The following is an 18618-nucleotide window of genomic DNA, read 5'->3' as shown; positions in this document are numbered from 1 at the left end:
GTGCAGCCAACCGTGTCTGCATGAAAATTATTATTAAAACGTGGCATGAATGCATGATTGAATTTGAATGGCTCTGCAGAGGAAGAAACTCCCCGCTGATTCTATTGTGGCGCCTTTTTTGTCTCGTTTCATCATCGCCCGTGTGTCTCCTTATCATGCAATCGTTGTTTTTCTTTTTCTATTTATGAGAACATGCCCTGAGAGGGACAGAATGCACCATGGGTAATCAATTTGAGATAGGACATCAGGGGTCGCCATGGAGATCCTCACTTCTCCAAATGGGAGGATACAGGGCACACACACACAAACACACTAAACACACGTGCTGATGCAATCTTAAAAGTCTGGTCACGCTCGCTGATGGCTCGCTTCATACCTGCACGTTTATCACGTAACCGGCGACATTCCTGCACAAGTCCTCACGGCATCTTATATTAGACATTAATCCATAGACAGGCCTGTCACTTCCCCGTGGAGATAATGGAGGCTTCTGATATAAAGTGGAAATAAAGTGCTGCACCCTTCAATTCTGCACTTTTATTAAAAAAAAAGTTTTTGCTGTGTCATTGTACATCAAACATTGGATGAACAGGAGCATGTCAGAACGTTAACTTTACAAACCGAGTCCCTTCATGAGGTTTTTTTTTATGTCATCCTCTCCAAAACAATCAGACTCAGTAAGTAAAGCATGTAAAAGTGCTGCAGTTCAGATAAAACCATAAAGAAGTACTAGTTAGTTTTAAATTAATCCTAACATAAACAGATTTAAGAAGGTAACACATTTAAGATTGTATTTAAAGTACCGATGGCATAATTTGGCCCATCTCCCCCAAAGTAAGAAATTATAACAATCTAGCTTTATCATTAGCATAGCTAAGCCAATGTACTTGGTTTTATTATAAAGTAAACTTCTTCTTCTGCATTCTACTATTGTTTTGTTTAACAGTCTAAAAAAAAAGAATAATGATGTAAGAAATGAACTATGTTCGGAAAAATGAACTACGTCTGGATAAATGAACAACGTTTGGATTGCCCAATAAACACAAAGTTGCAAAAAAAAAAAAAAAAAAAAAAAAAAGATAAACTCCATTCCCTTAACAACTGGAAGTCAGGTGGGGCTGGGAGCTGAGCTGCTGCTAGCTTGTTTGTCTAAAGTCCGCTGAGTGATTTCCTAATCATCACAGGATGTAGGTAATCAAATTAACCACAGAGCTCATGTCATCCCCTCCTCTCTCTCCTCTCAATATGTCCTCTCTCTTTTCAGCAGTCGACTCCAACAAAAGAAGGACTAAAGCAGGGTCAACTTAAAAGGCATCTCTGCAAAACATGTGGGACTGGAGGGGCTGAGCCGAGCTGCCACTTAAATCCTTCATTCAGTTAAATGTCACTATACACTTGAAAGCAGCAGTGGACAAACTTGAACCACAAAGAAAGTTGTCTGCTACAGGTGTTACAGGTAAAACAGGAGACTAACGTCGGCTGACATTAGTGTGGTGTGACTCTTAACAAAAACAAAAAAACAGATAGTGAAAGCTTTGAATTGAACATCCAGATCTGATTGGACTTGGAGTAGAGACCTTTGTAAAATCTTATTAGACAACACAGCAAATGACTAAAGATGATGCTCCGTCATAAAGCGACTCAAGGACAAATACCAACACACTGTAATCAACAAAGGCGGTAAACCTGGTCATAAAAGTATTACCTAGTTCCCCGATGTGCTCGACGTCACCTGTGACTAAACAGCTTGCACAACCTGTCTGCTACTTCAAAGTGTGGGCAAAGGTGAAGTGTGACTCGGCGGTGTGTGAACTCGTATCAAGCATGATGACATAAACCAAGCAAATAAAATCCTGGGTCATATTTACATTTGAATTAGAATAATTGATTTACACTGAAGACAGCAGTAGTTTAATCAGCCACATTGCTCTGTATTGTAAACATTGGAGGCTCTTCATCGGGGATGTTACTGGCAGGTAAGTAAAAGGTAACATGAAGGAAAAGATGATCTCTGCTTTAAACCACTTTAACTGTGGTATGACACATGTTGCATATTCTGTTTCAGCAATATATTTCAGCAATGCAGAGTTTTTTTTTACTGCTGTAGGCTGTAAAAGCGTAGCCAATAAAGAGTTAATATGTAGTTTTTTATAATTTGACCGGGATGACGAGTTTACATGCTTAGTTACTTTCCAGTTGAGTGACCATCTTCATTATATATCTTTTCCACAAGTGTTTGATAACGCAATAAATGTGAATATCTTTATTCATCTCCACATATCGAAGGTAGAAATCGCCACTATATCGGGATCTGATTTTTTTCCTTCTCCCCAATACTGATATCGGTATCGGCGCCAAAAGTCCCATATCGGTCGAGCCCTACGAGGGACATCCCTAGTTTCTATCTACTTCTCTTTTAGCCGCATTATTTCTGTTAACACGTCTCTCTCCAGGTCTATTTCTCTCTCTGTCTCAGTGTAACTCATCCATCTTCCTGCGTTCCTCACTTGTGTTTCTGTCGTACTCTGTCCGCTCTTTGAAGAAATGTCCTTGGCCGTCTGTAACACGGGGAGTATTACCCGGCAGAAGCCTCTCCGACCCAGTGATAAATCTAATTCAAGCGCTCCACAGCGATCTCATTTCTCAGCTCTATCTGTGTGTGTGTTTGCTTCCGTGAGATATCACTCCCAGTAATGGCACACACAGCTTCTGCACGTTTCTTTAGAGTAAATGTGTTTTCATACCCCGAGGGAGAGGCAGATCTCATGTTGTCACACTGTTAGAGAAAAAGGGAGCAAAAAAAAAGAGAGGCAGAAGAAGAAGAAGGGGAGGACTGATGGAGGAAACCATGATAGATTGTCCAATGGTATGCATCATTAGGCAGAAAAAAAAGAAAAAGAGCTGTGACAGCGGCGAGCAGCGAGACAGAGAACGGGAAAATTAAAGGTAAAAATAATGCAAGGAATGTAACAAACATAAAAGAGAAGAAAACAAAGAAGTGGCAAAGCCTTGAAGAGAGAGGAGAAAGGAGAAAACAAGAAGGAGTAAAGGTCTCTTTTAACTAAACCACCTGACGCATCAGAGATAACGGCGAGATGTAACAACCTGTCCTGCCAATCAGACTTATCCGTGATGTCCACAGCGACGTCAACATGAGCCGTCAGTCATGCCGCTAATCGGAGAGTTTTTTTTGTTTGACAAAAGCCGACAATGACATAGCAACTGCGGATACGGGGGAAGGGATGTGCTGGAATTTAAAGTCAGGATGTTGCAATCTGGGTGTCAAACTTGTATAGGTTGGAGGCTGCACTTTAGACGCTGCATCACCACAAGGGCCAGTGGCATTTACCTCAGGGTATATACACACAACTGACTACAATTCTGCAATTCTACAATTCACTTAGCAGATGCTTTTATCCAAAATGACGTACATCAGAGAGTAAGTACAACACAAGCAAGGATCTAGAAAAAAGGGAACAATGTCAGTAAGAGCAAACGATCAGCTTTGAGTCTGATTGGACACACAGGTGCTGACAGGAAGTGACCAGAGGCAAAGCACAACATTGAGGGCAGTTCTTGAGAGCTCTAATCAGTATAGAAACCATCTTATAAGTCGTCGTTATCAAACAGAAACCATGGTCACAACCATCATCATCATCATCAATAATATGGAGACCATCAGTATTAAGTTAGTAGGTATTCATGAGAGCTGGGTCTTTAGCTTTTTCTTAAAGGTGCAGAGGGACTCTGCAGACTAGATAGCTTACTTTCCTTTTCAGCTAACTTACTTTTTGCTAACCGTTTAGCAAAAAAAGAAAAAAATGGTGTTTGGGTCTTTATGTTTTTGCTTTAAGAAGTTGAGGTCATGATTCACAGTAAAGAAAGAGTCTAAATGTCTTAAGATTTGATAAAACAAAGAGTCAAACTCCAACCTTTTTGGCGGGAAAATCAACATGAATGCATTTAGACTTCATTATTATTTTAGCCAATCAAAATGTACAGCTGTCATACAACTCACAATAAATACTTTCTTCTCAATAAAGACTCCTCAAGGCCATTCCTGGACCAAATTTTGTGCGCTGATTCAAGTCGTTGAATTGAAAAAGACTCCATGAAATCCAAGGCTTTCATGTAATTAGCTGCAGACATGTGTTTTGTTCATCTGCCTTCCTTAAACCAGACTTATAGCAAATGAAAAGGTCAGGTTCTGCAGCAGCTTGCGGTCAAGCTGCAGACACACCCTCGCTGGTGTTTATCTCTTCGCTTTTACTCTCTCCTCTCTCCTGCTGAGGGATGTTGTCAGACAGATCAGTGTATTCATTAGAGCAGGACTAATTACATCGCAACAATCAGCCCCAGTAGGCCCTAATTTGCACACAAACAGACACACAAATTGAAGAGTCGCCGAGTGGATCTGCACACAAGAGCTAATTACCACACATTACTTACTCGTCTGCAAAACGCAACGCGCAGCCAAACAGAGCTCTGGAGTGCACCCACACACAACTCTGATTGATTCAAACTTTTTTCCTCTTTTTTGAGTCAGCTCTGGAGCATTCAACAACCCCAAGTGGGTGCACGAAAACTAAATTTCTGTCTACACTATCCTGCATGACTGATCAATCTTCAGATGTCACGCGTTGTAAACATGATGAACAATTTATTCCATGGAGACTTAGCTGACCTGGAGACCAATAGTTGGGCATTTACCTGTTAGCATTACGGCTAAGTGAAAGCCATCAGATATTGGAGAGTTTACAAACCAATCCAACCAAAGATTGATTAGGGAGATGAGTGTCCCACTAGACATATATAAATGTGTTTATGACTGCAAAACAGTTTCACCTATTATTGGGATTCACAGTAAAATAAAAAGGTTTTATTGGATATAAATGCTGCAAAGTTACGTCTAACAAAAGCTAAGGCATTTGCTAACTTGTTAGCAAGATGAAACAGAAGAAGGTCCAATAGTTTCTAGATGAGATGAGATGAGATGAGATTCAACTTTATTGCCCCCATAGATGAATGGGGGCATATTGCCACCTATAGTAGCCGACTTGGAGTCTGAAATTTTTCCGACATTAAATGGATTCTCCCTTGGTGTATGTATTCTGGGACAAGGACAGTATTCCAATTAAACGTCCTAATCGAGCTGTAACTGTAGCTCGACTTAATGTGCATGTAAACGTTTGGGAAAAACCAACATGGATCAATAGATTATGATAATAACGCTTAGGTCTTCCTTTTTAACAACAGGTTCATCATTTAGTAAATTAAAACAATGGTACAATTAATGACAGAGTGATGTCTTCAGTGTCAAACACTCAATGCTTCCACTCGTGAGATTAGATATCTATTTACTTTCCCCCAGGGGAAAAAATATCCTCCTCCAATGCATTGGGCATTGTAGTAAAAGTCTGTGAACCAATGCTCTACTCAAATGTTTTCCATTGTTGAAAAGACTATAAAAAAAATCTCATCAATGGGCGACAAAGAAGAAAACATCACGGCTGTTAAAGCATTGTTTACTTCATATTGTTCCAGTCATGTTTGTTTAAAACCTGTCGAGCCAGCTGTTTCAGGACATAATGGATTCATTTTTTAATGAGCTATGAAGTTGGGACTGATTGCCTTCCGAGTTATTTACATTTGTAAACTCTAAACATTTGCTGATTCAAACTTCTACTTTGCTGGGCGAACATGGGGAAGCTACAGGTGAAACGTATTGTTCACTCACAATAAAGGGGAAATTACACCACCGATTATTGATTTCATTTTGATTTCATTTTATGTTCCTAAAACCAATCGGCACCTGAGAGTGTAGGTTGGCTGTGTATGTGGTACTCTTTGGTCATGAAAATGTGCTGCTTTACTTTATACTTCATTGTCATAAAATAGAAGAGCTTTGGGGTTTGACAAAAGAGCAATGTGAAGACATCACTTTGGACGTATTTGGCGTATTGTGATAACCCTATTTTACTTTTTCTTTGACCTAGTTGAATCCAAAGTGAAATATGACCAGACATAAGGAAATAAAATGGACAAAGAGGATTGACTAAAAAACTACGACTACTTTAACATGTAATACAAACATGATTTCATCCTTCTCTGATGGAGTGCTAGAATTGAAAATCAGGATCTCACAGTCACCGTGTAAATACAGAATTTGCCAATCAAATCACACGAAAAAAAACTCACTGAAAACCACAACACACCTTCTCCTGGACCTTCCCATGTGCTTTCCCAATTCTGTCAAATTGAAGAGCCAACCAGCTGTTTCACTGCAACAGACATAACCTTTAAACCCAGGGTTTAGCCTCAACATCCCCTCCAAGCTCTGCAGAAACGATCCTCTTCATTTGGAAGGATTTCTCTCACACTGACCTCTTGCACCAGGTGACTCTGCTGTAACTTCTCAAAGCGACTGGTGGATTCCAGTTGGTCCTCATGGCTGAGCTGGTCGTCATCACCCTGCCCTCCTCCCTCACAGCGGAAAAACAGGGGTGCCATGCAGCACCCGCTGGGCCGACACAACCCCAGCATCGGCAGCCGATGTAGTCTTTGGATGTAGTCCAAAGTGTACCTCCTGCGGCTCAGTGACTTTCACAGGTCTGAGGTGACGGGGGGAAGTCACTCTCTCAACTTTTGCTCCTTCTCACAGCTATTTAGAGCGTCCTGGACTCATCTCTTTCTTCCTCTTCTTCCAAATGTTCTCCACTTTTTCTGTGATTTTGAAGAAGAAAATCCCCCTAGTTCTTCCAGTTTTATTGTTGTCTTCCACACCCAGACTCAGCTCTCTTTTCAAGCCGGCAGTTCGTCAAACAATCCAACCCTACTTCCTCCCTTTCAATCTTACCTTGTCAGGTAGACACTCCCCCTTAAGGTGTTTGGAAGGACACACCTCTTCTATATGTGTGTGTGTCCCTCTGTCTCTCTCTCTCATACACACAAACCAGTGTTGCCAGATCTTGTAGGAACAAGCGATCAAGTCCATAAAAAAAAAAAAAACTAAAAGAAGAAATTGGCTGTCTGCTCTATTGTCTTCATATCTGGATAAATTTGTAAGTCGCTTATATTAAAATAAAACCTCTAGGGTCTGAAATGTTGCTAAATCTAGCAACATCAAGTGCTGACGGTGACCTCTGTGTTCGGTGACAAGGAGGGACAAAATGGATCACTGGTGGGCAGATCTTGCAAACAATCATCCTCCTTTTCTACACAAACATTTAAATTCTCCATTTAAAAGTGTTATTTGAAAGAGATAGAACACAATTCCCCAAAGAACACATCATGGTAAGACCAATCTTTTCTTCACAGATTCCAAAATTGGAAAAAATAAGATTTCTGATTTGAAAAATTACAAAAAAAAATTTAAGATACAACATGATTGAGTCTTGTTTTATCCAACTTAAGTATATAGCACCCTACGTTGTAGCTGATGCTAACTAGTTCTCTCCAAGATGGATTTGAAGCCTCCATCTTTGCTTGTATTGTAAATCATGTTTATGGTTTTCCAATAGTGCTATAAAAAGCTTAATAGCGTCCAAGCCATTATTTACAAGGGGCTACATAGAAAAACATGACAACATTTACTTATAGTAAGCAAACCTGGCAACCCTGACAAACATACATCCTGGAGATAAGGCGGCACGGTTGCAAATAAGCTCTTCCCCCCACATCACATGACACCATCCTGAGAGGAACAGTGTGTGTGTGAGTGTGTGTGTGTGTGAATGTAAGTAAGAACAAGCCTATTTCCTTGAGGCTATAAATAGAACTGGAAAAACCTGTTTGATTGGCAATGAGAGTACACACATACACCAACAGTACGAGCTGCTGTGAATGCCGAGTTAAGGCATCTAGTCTCAACAACCTGCAAGAGCTGTCCTGACTCTGTGTGTGCATGTGTGTGTGCATGTGTGTGTGTACATGTCTGCTGCCTACACGCTGTCATCGGAGCGCTTTCAGTGTCAGATCAGTGTCTCATCTGCCGAGGCAAATCGCAGCGAGCGTGTGCATATGTGTATGTGTGTGTGTTGACTGCCAGTCGGCGTTTCATTCCGTCTTTAATGAGCAGAAACATGCTGTTCCCTGCAGACTCACGCTCTGACACCAGCTCTCTCTCTCTCTCTCTATGTGACTCTACCTTTTCCCTTCAGTCTTTGTTTTTTCTTTCATGTTTTTCGTTTTCAAAACTTTAGAATAATTTCCGCCCAATACACTCATCTATTTTCAGTCCAAAATCACTTGTGTATACATCGGCTTCAGAATCAGGTCAAAGAGCTTCATTAGCCGTTTTAATGACTCATGTGTTAAAGTTATTGATGTGAAATGACTGATTATCAGCATGCTTTGTGAGGCAGTGTTGCCCCTTTAGGGAAATGCAAACAAGCATTTGAGAAAAATTTGTTTTTCATGTTCAATCAAGTACAAGTGCAAGTTGGATTGTTAAAGAGGACATATTCTCCCCCTCTTCCACCTTTTCAAACAGTCCTCCTGTGGTCTAAATGAAACATCTGTGCTGTGCTTTGGTCAAAATATAACATGAATCAAGCAACAGAGGAGGTTTGTGACCCTGTATAAACCAGCTCTCTCAGAACGCTCCGTTTTGGTGTGTGTGTCTCTTTAAATGCAATGACCCCCCCCCCCCGAGTTTTCCTGGTAGACATCACTTCTTTGCTAGTGAGAATAAAAATGGTGGACCTGCACAAAAGTTTTGTTCTAGACTGGGGGTGGAGTCCATGGGAGGAGATACCAGGGGATGGGAGGAATCCCACTGTGACATCACAAGGAGAGCACATTTGAAACGGAGCATTTTTCTCAGTGTTGTAAGACTTATGCAGACCACAAACAAAGAACTGGATGGGTTTAATTCACATTTTGTGGGTTAGTAGACACTCAGGTTACCCAAATATATGTTCAAAAAACACTAAAAGTGGATTTTTTTTAATAATATGTCCCCTTTAATTCTTCCTATGACAATGACAACATTAAGTCAAAAGAAGAGGGAAACATTTATTGAATTCATTAAACGTTTCTCAAAGAAATTAGGGAGAAGAATGAGCAAAAAAAAATACGTAGAAGCAGAAGTTTTCAACATGGTTTTGGCATTTTTAACCTTTGTGTCTTCGGATAAAACTTGTTATAAATTGGCACTCTATAAATAATGATTGAAGTTAAAACAAAAAGTGTGTGCATTAAACTACTTAATTCTCATTCTGATGTTAAACTTGTGGATAAAAAAGTCTTAAAAGTAATTATATTTAAGATACAAACGTAAGAGTTAACGCCAAATTGAATTCTCACAATACATTTCAAGTTACTTCAATGTCCACTTCTTTATCCTGAAGAGCAGCTTGTAACGCATGAGTTTCTGGAAATAGCACAGAGACACTGACACATGCAGGTACTTCTTTGCCAGAGCAACCAGCGTCTGAATTACAACAGATGCTGGTTGTTGCACACTGAACCTTCTGACCCGGCAAACATGACATTTGTAATCCTGACGCCACGCCCGCCCGCCTGAGCGGACTCCTTCGGAATGCCAATTAAAGCTCGCTCAAAGCCACTAGCTGTGGTTTTTTTCTTTTGCATGCTGCAGTTCTTTGTTTTCTCCAGCAGATGGCAGGCTGACAAAGAGATGTGAGGGTGAAAACACAGGAAGAAAGGTTATGTGGTGCAAGGAGAGTTAAACAGCACAGCATGAAATAACATGAGGGCTCTTTGGAATTAAGCTATAAGTAGCAGTTTAAAAGTAGGAGAGGAGGGAACAAATATAGCAGGGCATTCACCTCTATCTGACAGATTTGACACTATTTTAACTCCCCACAGCCTACAAAATGTGTCAGTACGTCTAAAAATAGAAACTATCACTGGGTTCCCCCTGTGGAAATCCATCACTCCTTTTAAACCATGTAAGATGTTTCTGTAGACCTGATGTGATCCTCTGCAGCTTGAAACATCAAACTGTTGGAGTTTAAAACACAAGACATCTAAAGCAAGAAATACACCTGTAAGTGAGGTGAATGTACGTAATGTATGTAATGGATCATCCTGACATTGAAAAGTCCACCGATCTGGCGTTTAGAGGTGGATACAAGAAACGCTTTTTAACGATCTGTAAAAAAAAGTAGCTGACCCCTGGGTCAGGCTTTGTTGTTAATCACAGGCATTTCTGTTTTTGCTTTCTGACATTCAAACGTGGTGATGCAAAGACATGCGGGGTTGCTATGGTAACAGCCCGACTTCAGAAACAACCTTCATCTTTGGGAAAAATGTAAGGACACAAACACGAACACATAAAAAAAAAGTCGAATTTATCACTCGTTTCACCTGGGCATTTTCTGCTCTGTTAAACTGAATGGAAGGTGAGCTACGTTTTTATGTGTGTGTGTGTTTGTGTATATGTGTGTGTTTGTGCATGTGTGTGTGTCACCTCTCTGTCCTTGACAACTTTTATTTGAAAGAATTTCAAATCAAACCTTGCAAGAAACCGGCAACGGCAACACAGATCGTTTGAAACGGGGAAAGGCCTGCTTCATTTGGCATGCACAAACATGCCGTCTTTGACCACACACAATTACACACATACGCGCATAGACAGTTTCAGAACAAGGCGTGGGAGGACCTTGCACCATGGCGACCACATCCTGTCTCATGTACCTCTGTGCATTTATTAATAGACACACACAGAGACGTGATATGCGCAAAAACACAGCCAGAGAAAATCTAATGACACTCTGTCGTACTTTGGACGGACAGATGGGGAGAGACACACACACTGAACACACACACACACACACATTCCATCTGTACAACACCCATATTTCTTCAAGTTTAGCCAAATTAAATGTTTGAATGTTAATGCATGTTTGGAATATCATCCCGTTTTTGGTGTCTGCCTGTGAGGTCTGTGCAATGAAGGACACGTAATCTGCTGCTGGTGGTGGGGGGTGGGGGAGGGGCAGACAGGGGGGTGGGTGATTGCCTCGGAGCATACGGACCAAATCTGGCTCTGATGCTGCATAATCCTCACACACACACACACACACACACACACACACACACACACACACACACACACACACACACACACACACACACACACACACACACACACACACACACACACACACACAGTCAGTGAACAGACAGGATAATCTGGTGTTCAGAGAGAGATGGACGGTGGAGTGAGAGGTGGAAGGTTCAGATGTGATTAGCATGACGTCCCTGTTGTTGCAGGTTTGTCATGTTTTTTGATCCTTTCTTTGCTCTGAGAGAATTCATCTAAAGAAAGGTTTGTATATTTAAAATGGAGGTAAGAGGGAGAGTGTGGAGAGGGAAGGAAAGGAAAAGGCAAGAAAAGAGGTGAGAGGAGGAGATATTTTGGGAAGGAAAAGAAAGGAAAGGAGTAGAGAGGAAGGTAGGAAGGAAGGAACAAAAGGAAAGGACGGAACAAAAGGAAAGGATAGGAGAGGGAAGAGACAAAACATTAAAAAAGGGAGGGTAAATGAGGAGTTGAGGAGACATGGGAGGAAAAAAGTTTGGAATATTTTTTTTTAAAGAAACAAAAAGAGGAGGAGAAGATGGGAAAAGCCAAATAGAGGGGGAAGAAAATACATGGAGACGTGAAATAAAAGAGGGAAAAGTAAGGTGAGGGGGTCAACAAAAAAAAGGAGAGGAAAAGCTTCTAGGGGGAGGAAAGGAGAGAGGGAAGAAGGGAAGGAGAGATAAATGGAAAGGTAAAAAGAAGACAGGAGAGTTGATATAAAGAAGGGGAGAAGATAAAAGGAAAAAGAAATAAAAGAAAAAGAACAGGAGAGGAGTAGGGAAAGGAAGAGAAAATAAATGAAAGGAAATGAAACTAGTAGAGGAGACAAGAGGAGAGGTAAGGAAAGGTTAAAGGAGAGTAAAAGATAAAAGGAAAGAAGACGAGAGGAGAGGATTTGATGAAATGCGAGTGGGTCTAAAGAAAAGAGAGAAAGTAAAGATGGGAGATAAGTAAAGATGAAATATGTGTGTTGTGTTTGTGTGTTGTGGCTGGTGATTATCCCCGGTGTGAGTTCGCTTGTGTGTGTGTGTGTGTGTGTGTGTGTGTGTGTGTGTGTGTGTGTGTGTGTGTGTGTGTGTGTGTGTGTGTGTGTGTGTGTGTGTGTGTGTGTGTGTGTGTGTGTGTGTGTGTGTGTGTGTGTGTATCAATGTGTTTTTGTTTATTTGTCTATCTGGGGACGGCGTGTCTGTAACTGTCCCCGAGGACCTCATGAGAAGAAAAGATATGATCCATTTTGAAAGTTAAAAATTATTTAAATTCATTTTTAATCAAAGTAAAAATGTGTCCATGTCAAGGTGTGTGTGTGTGTGTGTATTTGTCTGTGTGTATTTACGAGGACCATGAACTGGAAACAGTGCATCTGAGGACCATACATACGTACAAGTAGATATGATCTATAAACGATGTTTAAATATATTTTATTTATTTAGAGAGAGAGAGAGAGAGAGAGCAGTAATTTAAAAAAACCAGGTCTCTCTCTTTCTCTCTTTTTCTCTCTCCCTCTCTGCCATTGGGCGTAGCGTCGTCATGGGAGATGAGTGATTTCCAAGGCAACCTGTGGAGTCTATTCCTGCCCTCTCAACACATTCCACTACAGTCTCATTCAGCACATAATAACTGCAGTAAACTGAATCCCGCTGCACTTTAGCAAACACTGCTGACAGTTGTATTTATTAAAAAAATTCCTTCAATTTCATGATCGTATCCAAACCAAAAAACGACTTCTCCTGCTTCCTATAAAAGATTTAATACAACACAAGAGACTCATGTCTGAAAAAGATAGTTTTTTTTTAATAAATGTGGCTCACACTGATGTTACTGAACTTTAATAAGCATTGGTAACATGATGTTTGATGATGCTTATTTTATGCTCTTGTTGATTCTCAAAATCAAAATACTTAAAAGTTTGCATCCAAGTGACTTTGAAACCCCCTGAACTGTGCAACCACAATCAGATACAAATCAGTTTATATATTTTGGCTGTAGGCTGACAGTGAAATGCCAAATATTAACCAACCATTCTTAAAAGTCCTTAAATTGATATTAATGCGGTGGGGAAAGTACAACAGTTACAATTAGAGCACTCCTTTGACATTTAATTACATTATAAGACATTTCTGAAAACTGGAATAGAACATAACAGCTTCCAAAGTGCATTAATTGAATAATGTGTGATATTTTAAAAATAAGTATAGTAGTGATCAAGTTTATCCTCTGTAAATATCTCTGAGTCATGACTGTCTACAATAAGAGAGAAGCTTGAGTCCCACTAGCTGTGTTGTTGTCAGAGCTGTGTTTACATCATGTTCATGTCATAAAAATGGTCAAAAATGTCTTAAACCCAATTCAACCATAATCCTTTTATTTTTAACACTTCTTTTTAGGCTATTATTAAAATGTCTAAATATAAAGTGTCAGAAGCTGTGATCTGTTCGCTGGGTCAAATACATGAAACCCGAATGTGAAAACTCACAGATTAAAGCAAAAAAAAGGAGAGAAGCTTCAGGCCCGAGTGCCTGTGCAGCTCCAATTCCTCAGTGCGACTTAATGTGATAAAAGAGCTCGGGGCCTGTGGACTCGTTCTGTGACTGCCGACCGAGGTTAAGTCACTCTGAATCAAGTCAAGTTTCAGGAGCAGTTTCTCTTGACACTGCAACCTGTTTCAACGGCTCGGTTTCTAAAAATGGAGACCACATTTCACGACACCTGCCCTGACTCTGAATAAAAAGTTGATACTAGAGTGAGAAAGGCTTCCTGTTTTGGCATTGATTCTATTTCAGTCAAATGGTGGTTAAAGGCTTTATATGTGATTGTTCACACTTAAATATAATAGAAATCAAGTCTATCCTCTGAAAATAACTCTGTGAGTCATGACTGTCTACAATGGGTGTAACACCCGAGTCCCACTGTCTGTGATGTTTTCAGAGTTTTCAGAGTCCTATCTTCAGTTTGTTTACATCGCCAGGACGGCCGGCTGACTCCTCCCCTCGTGTATAAAAGTTATTTAATTGAGGGACTAGAGAAAAGAAGAATAACATACTGTACTCACTGCTTAACTGTGTTTCTAGATCACGCTCATTTCAGGTAAATTTACATGCAGTGTGAAGATACCAGCATAATAAAGATCGCTAGCATTAGCATGCTAACACAACAATGCAGCGCAAGTTGTTTCGGTTTCATGCTGGTGCTCAAGGGCGACATCTGCCGGATCAAAAAATCACATATAAAACCTTTAAAGGGACAAAAAATTTGTTATAAGAAAACCTGTTTACGTTTAGAAAGACAAGAAAACTGAATTTATTAACAATGAGTTTCATAACTTTTCATTGTGATTTTTGTCATCTAAGCATAAAGTAATCTCACAGTCATCCTAGCTTACCTTAGACAGCACAGTGTTGAACTGAAGATGTCAACATTAAGTGGATCATACGAGTATGCACATTGCACACTAATAAAACGGTGTATTATTATGTGCATAGATACAAACAACTATTATAAATTTAACTAAACACACAGAGAAAATACGTAAGATATGGATATCATAGAGTATCATTTCATGTTTTTGGTAACTGCACTCAGTAGATAACAGTTCAACTTTTGGAACGCAGCCACGCTCGTCAATGTGGCTTCTCCCTCACCGACCAGTGAGAATCAAGAAGAAATGGGACCTCTGTTATCAGCTTTGTCGATGACAATGGCGGAGAAGAAACTTGACATACCTATTCATTTGACTCACTTGTCGAGGATTTTATTTCCAAGTCTCGATCTCCTTTTTATGCCAGGCCACGATTCCTTTACATTATTTAACGTTCTTATGGTGATATATCCTTTAGTAAAAGCAACTATTAAGCACATAGAGCTCTATGAAAAAGACCTGCTGGTCCCTACTGAGGGAAGCTAAAGTTATCTTTTATAACCCAGCAACAATGAGCACCGGTGAGAAGCACTTTTAAACGGCGGTCGCTGGCAGCACAAAAAATGGCCTTAGTGGACAAACTAATCTATTGTTCAATAACCGTCACATGGAACATTTTGCAGAAATTATTACGGGAGATTTTCTCATTAAATGTTATTTTATTTCATAATCAATAGTTCTAAAAGAGCGCTTTTCAGACTAATGTTTTTTTTTCTCATTCCTCCAAGGACTAATTATCATTTTTTAAGTCCAAACCGAAGGGACTTAAAAAATGCAATTTTTTAAAGCAAACATCATCCAACTAAAGATCAAGGAAATGCAAAGCCAGCCGGTTGAATCTCCCCTGAAAATTTTCCATGAATCATAATGAATGAAAACTGATATAAACACATTCATTGTGTGATACTGTATGTCAGCACCTGCTGATAATAGAGGTCTTTAGTTTGGTGCAGTGTCAATTTACTGGGACGAACGTCTGTAGCCTTTAGCAGTGTCACTGTTCCAGAAAGGCTCAGATTACATGGTTAAAGTATGATATCATTTCTCAGTTCTTCTTGCTCAAGTTTCATAGCAGTCAATGTTTCAACAGCCCGGATATCAGATTGCTGACAAAAGTGTGCCAATATGTCTGTGTGCATTTTAACTTTTAATGTAAAACATGTAAGAATAGAGGCACTCCCTGGACCCAAGACACATTTTTAAGGGGCATTTTGAGTACAGACCATAGAATGCATATGACAAGTATTTGTGGTATGTTTCTTAAAAGCAGAGTTGGCGCAGTAAGCATTAATGTCTAAGGGTTCAGCAGTGGCAATATGACATAACATTTTATAGAATCCTTGAAAAACAACCCTGCTTCACACTTCGTTTTTTACCCCAGTTAACATTTTTCCTATTAGTTTATGTTCTCTGGTCTTTTTCAAATTCAAAACGATTTTGTTAATATTGAAGATCATGATATTGAAAATGCAGACTATGCTTTAGGGCGAGGATACCTTTTGAGCAACCTCTTAATCAGGGTAGAGCTATAGCAATGCCCATCGACCGCCCTGTACGAATATGATCACTTCTGGCTCCCAAAAGCTTAGAGAGTTACACCGAAAAATGGAACTCAAGGCTTGAAAACTACAATTAACAAACCTCAACTCAACTCATTTGTCCCTGAAGGGCGATTGGTTTTGCGGCAAGAAAAGGACAGCAGAACAAGACTGTAAAAAGACAAAGGACCAAAGTAAATCCAAAAAGCTAACATGGTTAAAATGCAAAATGCAAGGGTCACTGAACACAGCATCCCCCGAGAAACAACCAAGATCATCGACTGAGGCTCACTACAGCTTTCATCAAAATAAAATGCAGAGTTCACATGAAATATAAACAGCTCACTGTTAAGTCACTGGAATAAGATTTAAAAGTGCACTTACAGCAATGCTACCTCACCTTTAACTAAAATAATGTGTTCGCTTCTAATATAAGTCTATTTTAGAGATATCTACAGTTAATAAAATGCTAAGAAAACACAATACAACTATCTTTTAATCAATACAAAGTGGTTTATGCAGAGATTAAAATTTGTACTTGTTTCGCTATGAAATCCAAGACAATACAGAGATTTTAGTTATTTCAAAAGGGAGTGTCTTCAAGAGTTCTTGTGATTTTGACACAAGTACTAATCAGTAGTGGTTGATGTTGAAGTGTAACCATCAGTGTAGCCTCTCCAATGATCTCTTTTTCGGATATTAACAACATATAATCTGTGTCAGATTTTTAAAAACCATGAATGAAGACCCAGCCTTGTTCTTCCAATGTAAGGCAGTTAAATGTATGAAACATGAAAATAGATTTTTACTGTGTGACTCAATTTCTTTCCCTGTCCTTTTTTTTTACCCAAACATTTGTCTTTTCATGTGTTTCTTTTTCTTCCCGTCTCTCCCTCCCTCTGTCATTAACTCCCAATCCTCGCCTCCGATCAATAGCACTCTCCCATCTCATCCTTTCGCCCATTCCTCCTCTATCCAGGCCGTCTGTTTTACGGCTCCAATCGTTACCGCCTCCTCCTTTTTCCGCTGTTCCTTTTTCTACCTCCCTCCACCTCTCTTCCCCATCTCTTTTAACCCTATTTCCGCTTGCTTACGCCCACTGTCCTCCAGTCAATTTTGATTTATCTTTTGCATACATATCGCTCAACCCTTTCTGGCGCCATTCCTCCAAACCTCGGTCAATATTAGCCCTGTTTTTTGTCATCACCACTTTCTTTAACAATCATTTAACTGTAGTTTCCGTTGCTCCATAGTCTCCTTATTTCACAGCCTGTGAAGCAGTCTATTGCTTTGTTTTCACGGCTTTCAAATACAACAAAACTGAATAAAATGTGACCCAACTTAAAGGAAGTTTTGCATTTCAATGGTAATACCTACTCTCAAAAAATGACTGTCAGTTATTATGACAAAATTGCAAAAATTGGCTTATTGGTCTGTACAGAGGAATATACTTATAATTATAAATACTGATGAAATGCCCCCTTTCTATCAAAATGTTCAGATCCATTGACCACATAACACCCCTCAAAAGTAAGGTTTCAATCAATCGCTCAAATAAAGTTAGATATAAGTGAGGCAGATGACTACCATCACTCCATGTCTGACTTTAAGGGTGGCTGTCTATTTTTCAAATCAAGCGGCTGATAGATAAAATGAGTGGAGGTTACCCTGCTCTCCAACCCTCTTCTGTCTCCATTATCTGCAGATTTTTTCTAATGTGATGGATGGTGCAGACCTCTGGGTGTCTAGACCATAATAATTTGCTTTTTTTTTGTACCGCAGTAATTTGTCTGGTGGTCTAAACGGCTTGACCTAGAAGTTTAAAGGTGCTATGAGGCGATCAGGGCTTTAAAGTGGAGGTGTGATACCGCTCTTTAAGTTTTGACTTTCACAAAGTTACAGCGCTCTTGTTGGAGAAGGTATCAAAAAGGTGTATACTTCTTCTAGATTGGTTTTAAATATGCATTTAATAACCTTTTTTTTGTTTACAAGGACATGCTCACTGTTGTTTACAGACAATCCATTTTTTATACAAAGTGCCAAATCATAAAAAATGTATCTCAGAACAGTGGCAAGAAACCAGGTCTTTGCTGTTTTCCTTGTTATATTATTTAAAGAAACCCAACATGACTCCACCATGAGCAAGCAACAGTGGCTAAAAACATCCTTTCACCAGGTCTGACTATTCAGAATTGACAAAAACAGAAAGAACAAGCTGCAAAGCCACAGCATAAACTTAAAAAAAATACAGATTCTAACGGAAAGCATTTGTAATAATTTTGGGAAAAAAATAGAAGAAACACCAGCATGGTCAAGCATACATCCAGCTATAGTTTTAGGGGATACAGACCATTGGCCAAAAGCTTAATGTTAGTGTCAATTAAAGAAATGCAGCCTTGATTTCAGAGGCGCGATTAACTCATCCTCCATTTGTAAAACTGAACTGGCCAAACTTGAAGTAGTTAGCTAACTAGTGGCTAACAGCAGCAAGCTGGCCAAGATTTAATTCTATCCATTGAGATAACTTTAGATTTACCACAAGGCTAACTTTTCCTCTTTTGGTACTAGGGCTAATGTTTTATTTATAAGTCCGTCACCAGTCCGGATACATTAGT

At 39.7% G+C, this 18618-nt stretch overlaps 1 protein-coding gene across 3 annotated transcripts in view; it reads right to left on the bottom strand.

Annotated features, from left to right (window-relative positions):
• si:dkey-172j4.3 (diacylglycerol kinase delta) overlaps positions 1-18618 on the bottom strand; it is a 72356-nt gene that overhangs the window by 28378 nt on the left and 25360 nt on the right. The window contains exon 1 of one of the 3 annotated variants that reach the window (XM_065950972.1): positions 6385-6808. The exons of the other annotated variants lie outside the window; for them this stretch is intronic. Within the exon in view, the coding sequence (XP_065807044.1) occupies positions 6385-6543 (159 nt within the window). The 5' untranslated portion in view covers positions 6544-6808. Of the gene's footprint in view, positions 1-6384; positions 6809-18618 lie in introns of those variants that run through there. 3 annotated transcript variants of the gene reach the window in all.

The sequence above is a fragment of the Labrus bergylta genome, chromosome 22 (assembly GCF_963930695.1).
Source record: "Labrus bergylta chromosome 22, fLabBer1.1, whole genome shotgun sequence".
Classification (NCBI taxonomy): domain Eukaryota; kingdom Metazoa; phylum Chordata; class Actinopteri; order Labriformes; family Labridae; genus Labrus; species Labrus bergylta.
Note: the sequence above shows the minus strand (reverse complement) of the source record. Positions and strands in the feature narration are given on the sequence as shown.